Here is a 6,765-nt window from a genome sequence, read left to right as displayed (position 1 = left end):
GACAAGACTAAGAGTCAGGCTTTCAAATGAATTAAAGCTCTGTCTTGGGTTTTTGATTAATTAATAAGCTGAATGGAAGATTCGGATAATCCTCCGCCTCAGCCTGTGCTACGAGTGTTCTGGCAGTTAGTGTACTTGGGGGAGTTGACTCATTTAAACTAACATATTCATCCTGCTGTAACCAGGTTTCTGTAAGGCAGAATAAATCAATATGTTGATCAATTATTATATCATTTACTAACAGGGACTTAGAAGAGAGAGACCTAATGTTTATAGACCACATTTAACTGTTTTAGTCTGTGGTGCAGTTGAAGGTGCTATATTATTTTTCTTTTTGAATTTTATGCTTAAATAGATTTTTGCTGGTTATTGGTGGTCTGGGGAGCAGCACCCGTCTCTACGGGGATGGGGTAATGAGGGGATGGCAGGGGGAGAGAAGCTGCAGAGAGGTGTGTAAGACTACAACTCTGCTTCCTGGTCCCAACCCTGGATAGTCACGGTTTGGACGATTTAAGAAAATTGGCCAGATTTCTAGAAATGAGAGCTGCTCCATCTAAAGTGGGATGGATGCCGTCTCTCCTAACAAGACCAGTTTTCCCCAGAAGCTTTGCCAATTATCTATGAAGCCCACCTCGTTTTTGGACACCACTCAGACAGCCAGCAATTCAGGAGAACATGCGGCTAAACATGTCACTCCCGTCCGATTGGGGAGGGGCCCAGAGAAAACTACAGAGTCCGACATTGCAAGTTACACACTGATTCAATGTTAATTTAGTGACCTCCGATTGGCGTAACCGGGTGTCATTACTGCCGACGTGAATTACAATCTTACCAAATTTACGCTTAGCTTTAGCCAGCAGTTTCAAATTCCTTCAATGTCGCCTCCTCTGGCCCCGGAAGACAATTGACTATGGTTGCTGGTGTCGCTAACTTCGCATTTCGCAAAACAGAGTCGCCAATAACCAGAGTCTGATCCTCGGCGGGTGTGTCGTCGAGTGGGGAAAAATGGTTAGAAATGTGGAACGGGTTGGCGGTGTGCACGGGGCTTCTGTTAGGACTACGCTTCCTCCTCACAGTCACCCCAGTCGGCCTGCTTTCCCGGCTGCTCGGGATCTGCCAGAGGGAACTAACGGCGGCTAAGCTACCTTGGTCCGCACCGACTACAGGGCCTGGCTAGCTGTAGAATTTTCCACGGTGCGAGCCGAGTCTCCAATTGCCCAGCCTGGCCTCCAAAGCTACGAATAAGCTACACTTATTACAAGTACCATTACTGCTAAAGGAGGCCGAGGAATAACTAAACATTTCACTCCCAGAGCAGAAAAGGTGAGGGAGAGACAGGAGAAGCCGCCATGCTAAACCGGCTAAGAGCTAGTAGCTGTGCTAAGCTAGCGGATTCCTAAAAAACACACAAAGTGAATAATGTGTAAATAATTTAGAGGTGATTCAGCAGAGGGAGTGCCTTTAGTTAAGGCACGTGAAGATTACACTGAAACAAAATCGTATCCTAGTTAACTAGATCAATCTAACCTGCGCAGATTAAAACAGCTAACAGAATACAGCAAAAACACCGCTGTGCTCCGGAACAGGAAGTGATACAATACCGCAGTGAGCCAACCACCAGTAGAGGCAAGCAGAGCAAATTATCAAAAAAGCAATGATCAAAATTACAGACCTCTCTCATCTTTCTAAGTAGGAGAACTTACACAATCAGGGACTGACTAAATACTTTTTTACCCCACTGTAAGCCTTCGGTTGCATGGGTTGACTGGCAGAGAAATCAGTTTTATTTATTTTGTTTTATTTTGTTGTTCTTTTCCTTGAACCGAATAAACTTGAAACTTGATATATACAACTTGTCACACAAGACCTGTGCATTGTAACAATTTGGGTATCACTTCATCTTAATACATGGCATGGCCGGCAGTCTTATATCTCTTTTGCTCTTCGTGTTGCTTAATGCTGACAATTATACTGTATTTGTGTCTTTCTGATGCCTGATTCTGTTTTATTTTCTCTGTTTAAGGTGCGGCTCCATCCAGAGATGGATGTGGTGTCTGTTTCTGTAACCCTCCTGTCCTGTGCACCAGCAACATCTCCTGTATATTCGTTTTGTGAATTGCTCTGTAATTTATGTCTGTAGCATGGTCCAAGCAGAGGGTCACCCCATTGAGTCTGGTCTGCTTGAGGTTTCTTCCTCAGACAGTTTTTCCTTACCACTGTCGCCTGTGTGCTTGCTCTAGGGGTTGGTAAGGTTAGACCTTACTTGTGTGAAGCACCTTGAGGCAACTTTGTTGTGAATTGAAATGAAATAAATTTAAATTGAATTGACTGCGTGGAACATTACGGAGGAAAAAAAAATTGTGGTCCATTAAGTTTCTATGGGTTCTATTCATCATTTTCATACCCATCAAGCACAATAACAAAACAGCACCCGAACACATCAACAGGTTTCGTTTATATAACAAATGCACAAATCTTGCTTGGATTCCTGGTGCCCTTCATATGAAAATGAGACACACACACACACACCTCTTATGGCTTTGTGGTTGGTTGAATCCGGGAATACAGTCACATTGCTGAGCGCTCGGCTGAAGTGTTCATCCACCACAGCGTTGATGTCCCCTTGGAAGTAGGTGAAGAGGACACAGCGGGAGCTCAGGTACTCAGCGCCCAGTATTGGCTCCTTGTCTTCCTCTTTAATCACCAGAGGACCTGAAGAGCCCAGCTGGCTGCTGCTGATGTGAGGCTTTTGCATGGTGTAAAACAAGCCTGCTCTCCTAAAAGTAAATACAGGAATGATTACGATTTATTTAATCCGATGTTTGGATTTTTTTGTGTTTAAGATTCTGTGTATTTCTTATTATACAAGCTGATATAGTTGACTTTGGAACTGTAAACATAAAGATTTTTTTCTTCAGATATTTCCACAATAATATGAAAGTGTAACATTTGTCTTTTTTATCACAACATGATGTTTATGTCCATTTTGGTGAAACAGTTTAAAAGTGTTATACCACTGTAAGTTTAAAATTATTCTTAGAAGTATATTTCAAAATCGCTGTCTGGATCTGAGTGTGTGTAAATTCACATTAAATTAAAAGAAATTTTGAAACCTGCATTTCATTGTTTAAAAAAATGTTCAGAATGTAAACACAGTAATTATTCTGTTTACATTCAACAGCATTTTATAAAAATATATGCTGTGCACACATGGAAAATGTGAATTGAACTGCAGTTATGCCAAAAATTGAATGTATTTTCGCAGGCATGTGTAGACTGAAGTGTAAAATTCTGGCTTTATTTAGTTTTTCATTATTTCACAAAGTGAAAGCAGACAGTAACAATAACTTGGGTTTTTTTGTTTGTTTGTTAATTCAGTTACAGTATAAATCCAATGATCCTGGACTTACATAGTCATGGTCGAAGTAAAAAAAAAAAAAAAAACTTATTTGGTGACAACAAAATATTTTAATAAAACAAGTCTTTTAGGAAGATAAATTAAACCAATGAAAGTTTTACAGTCTACATGTAGAACTCTGCAAACTGAATAAAAACTCAGTAAGTAGAGTGAACAGTATATATATATATATATATATATATATATATATATATATATATATATATATATATATGTATATATACATACATATACATACATACATACATACACACACTGTGTGCATGTGTGTAATTAATTTATTTGTACATTGTAGATAATCTGATATCTTTGATAGTACAAAGCTATGAAGCCTTAATGTTCAACAATTCAGTAATAAAGATTGAATTTAAGGTGTAATTTAACTTTGGGACCTGTACAAATTCTTTTAAGAGTTCGGTCAGATATAAATATTAATTATGTATCACCTGTTGAAAAAATAAGAAAAGTCCATACCTGGTGTTAATAATAATAAAGAACGATGAGGACTACGCTTGGTGCATCTCATTCAAGCAGCTGGTGGTGAAGAAATCAGAGAAAACAAGGAGACTGTATTCAGAAAGCAGGTGGTGAAGAAAATTAAACGAGACTCCGGTGTGACAGAAAGAAACAAAGAGTTGAAGAGCTCTCGGCTCTGTGCGCTCTGTCTTTTTACTCCGTCCACCTCCGCGTAATGCAGTGCCCCTTCTGCCCCCCCCCACCCTAAAAAAATACTTGCTGTATTTCACAAAAATCTCATGTGCAGCAGGATGACGTAAACACACAATCAGCAAATCACATAAATAAGACTAAACCTTGTGCAATCAAAAGAAATCAAAGGATCCAGATTGAACAGTGTCTGGATGCACATTTCCAAAACAAACCCCCAAGAGAAACCAGTGATGCTTAAGTGTTCCTCAAAAAAAAAAAAAAAATCCCTTTATTTTAAACAACATGACATCAGCGTGTACAGTGTGCAATCAAACTTTGTTCTTTTCAAGGAAACGACACGAGACAGTAGATTAACCCCACATACAGCCCTCCATCACAAGCGCAAACACAGCGCAATTGGGCATGACGGTCAAACAAGGGGTCAAAGATAAACCTTTCATGTAGATATACAGTGGTCCCTCGTTTATCGTGGGAGTTACAATCTAAAAATAGCCCACAATAGGCGAAATCCGCGAAGTAGTCAGCGTTATTTTTTACAATTATTATAGCCGTTTTAAGGCTGTAAAATCCCTCACTACACACTTTATACACTTTTCTCAAACAGGCATTAACATTTTCTCACTTTTCTCTTGTGAGTAAACACTCTCAAAGTTCAAACCTTAGTAGAAAAATGAGACCAACCTGTTTTCAGGCCCAAACATTTGTTTGAGAAATAAAAATAGAACATTTTCCTATAAATAATTATGATGGCTTTTAGAACTAACGAATTTAATTTTAACGATCAACCTACAAGGTTGGACACATAAGAAATTATTAATAGTGACTGACCGGTATTTCACAGTTCCTCTGATCGCGCCTCGTCGTCCTGGCGCCCGCGCCACTGTCGCGCCTTTTCCACTCACACCTCACTGCAGGTGTCTTTTTCTGAGTGAAGAACAGTTATGGGTAGTTGTTGGCGCTCTTTTTTTCTTCTGAGTGAGAAGATTCTTATAAACAGACACGCAGAACACAATGCGCGTACTCTCCCTTCGCGGTGCCGCAACAGGTGTCCCATCATCTCGACAGAACACCGGCCTGCTTGATGAGGACACAGAGCACAATGCGCTGTAAAAAAAAAAAAGCAAAAAAAAGCATGCACAATTGGACTAAAAAAAATCCGCAAAACTGCGAGGCGCTATATTTTCCAGTATTTCTTTTTCTTTCTTTTTATTTTTGAAAACTCTCACATCCGAGGGGGTGAGGTTGATGACGTGAGGGGGCGTTGCCCCCAAACGCCCCCTCGTGGCGCCGGGTCCGGCACATGTGATTGTGTTGTGTTTGTCGTCTACCAGCTTTGTGTGCACAGTTTCTTTCCATCATTTGTCTCTGTTTCGGGTTGATCTTAGTTAGATTTGATGGTCATTACATTTATTTACCTTGACGTTGTATGTCTGTTTTTCTTATGAATTTGCGTGTCATGGTTGTCAGTTACTTCCATCTACTTATTTATTATCTCCTATGAGCTGGTTGGTTACTGTATTTTATTTGCTTCTCACCTGTTCAGTGATGTTATGTCCCTGCACTTCGTTCCACATGCGTCTTAAGCTCCGCCTCCTCGTTTGTCACTCACCTGTTGTTAATCCCACCTGTGTTGTTTAAGCACGTCCTTATTTGTCAGTCAGTATGCCATGTCTTGTTGGTTGGTTTGTATTTGGATCTGGTTTTCATTTTGCTCTGAGGATGCTTTGTGGTAAGTGGGTCACATTTACATTTGAGGCTGTTTTGGACTTTTGGTGGAATGTTGGTATCAAAATAAATTACTGGTTTTGGCACCTCATTCATTTGAGGTCATTTGAGCATTATTGGGTTCACCTTGAGGGGGATTGCTGGTTGGAGCCAAAAGAGGATGCTGGGGCCCTGAACCTCAGCAACACAGCTGAGGTATTTTTTTCAATTAAAGGATCCCTATGTGGACTATTTGGACAGTACTGATTGGCAGGAACAAAATTCTATACTTGTCACCACTGAAAACATCACACATGCAGAACCAGACCTCATGATTGTATATTCAGACCTTCGGCATATCAGGTCACTTTTCATACAGCGATGTGTCCCCATAGATGATCCAATGGACTAACTATTCTCACCCAACCCCTAGGACTCCTTGGTTAAACTCACCCTCGGACCACCACTAAAACTCACACACCTCTCTGGCTCCACCTTCCTTAATCTTCCCCTCTTACGTATTGTCTCCCCATCTGATCAACACACAGACTGACATAACCGGCACACGCTCACACATCCACACACACTCATGACAGACAACAGACACTGACAGCAAAATGACATACACACATCACAAATCATCACACCTTGTAACTGACTCGACCTCCGTCCTGACCCTCCTCACAGCCCTGCAACACACAGTTACATGTTCACATCCAGTAATCCCACATCTAGAGACTGTTAGCCTTATTCTCTACACTACTGATTCCAACAGGACTTGGACCTGGATGAGTGGCGTCAGTGAGTGAGGACAGCATACGGAGCAGCACCACCATGTATGATTGGATCAGCACCGTGCTGCTGTTTGTTTGCCTGTGTCGTGCAGGGCTGGATCCAGAGTGAAAATCTGACAGATGCATTTTTGCCCAATGATAAAATACGAGGTCTGTTAGAAAAGTATCCGACTTTATTTT

At 40.9% G+C, this 6,765-nt stretch overlaps 1 protein-coding gene across 1 annotated transcript in view; it reads right to left on the bottom strand.

Annotated features, from left to right (window-relative positions):
- LOC117503090 (transcription cofactor vestigial-like protein 2) overlaps positions 1 to 4,081 on the bottom strand; it is an 18,798-nt gene extending 14,717 nt beyond the window's left edge. Inside the window, exons 1-2 of the mRNA XM_034162262.1 lie at positions 3,893 to 4,081; positions 2,530 to 2,777 (exon numbers count right to left, since the gene is read on the bottom strand). Of these exons, the coding sequence (XP_034018153.1) occupies positions 2,530 to 2,755 (226 nt within the window). The 5' untranslated portion in view covers positions 2,756 to 2,777; positions 3,893 to 4,081. The remainder of the gene's footprint in view (positions 1 to 2,529; positions 2,778 to 3,892) is intronic.
- Between the last annotated feature and the right edge of the window lie 2,684 nt (positions 4,082 to 6,765).

This window comes from Thalassophryne amazonica, chromosome 21, assembly GCF_902500255.1.
Source record: "Thalassophryne amazonica chromosome 21, fThaAma1.1, whole genome shotgun sequence".
Lineage (NCBI taxonomy): Eukaryota > Metazoa > Chordata > Actinopteri > Batrachoidiformes > Batrachoididae > Thalassophryne > Thalassophryne amazonica.
This window is presented reverse-complemented; position numbering and strand designations above follow the sequence as displayed.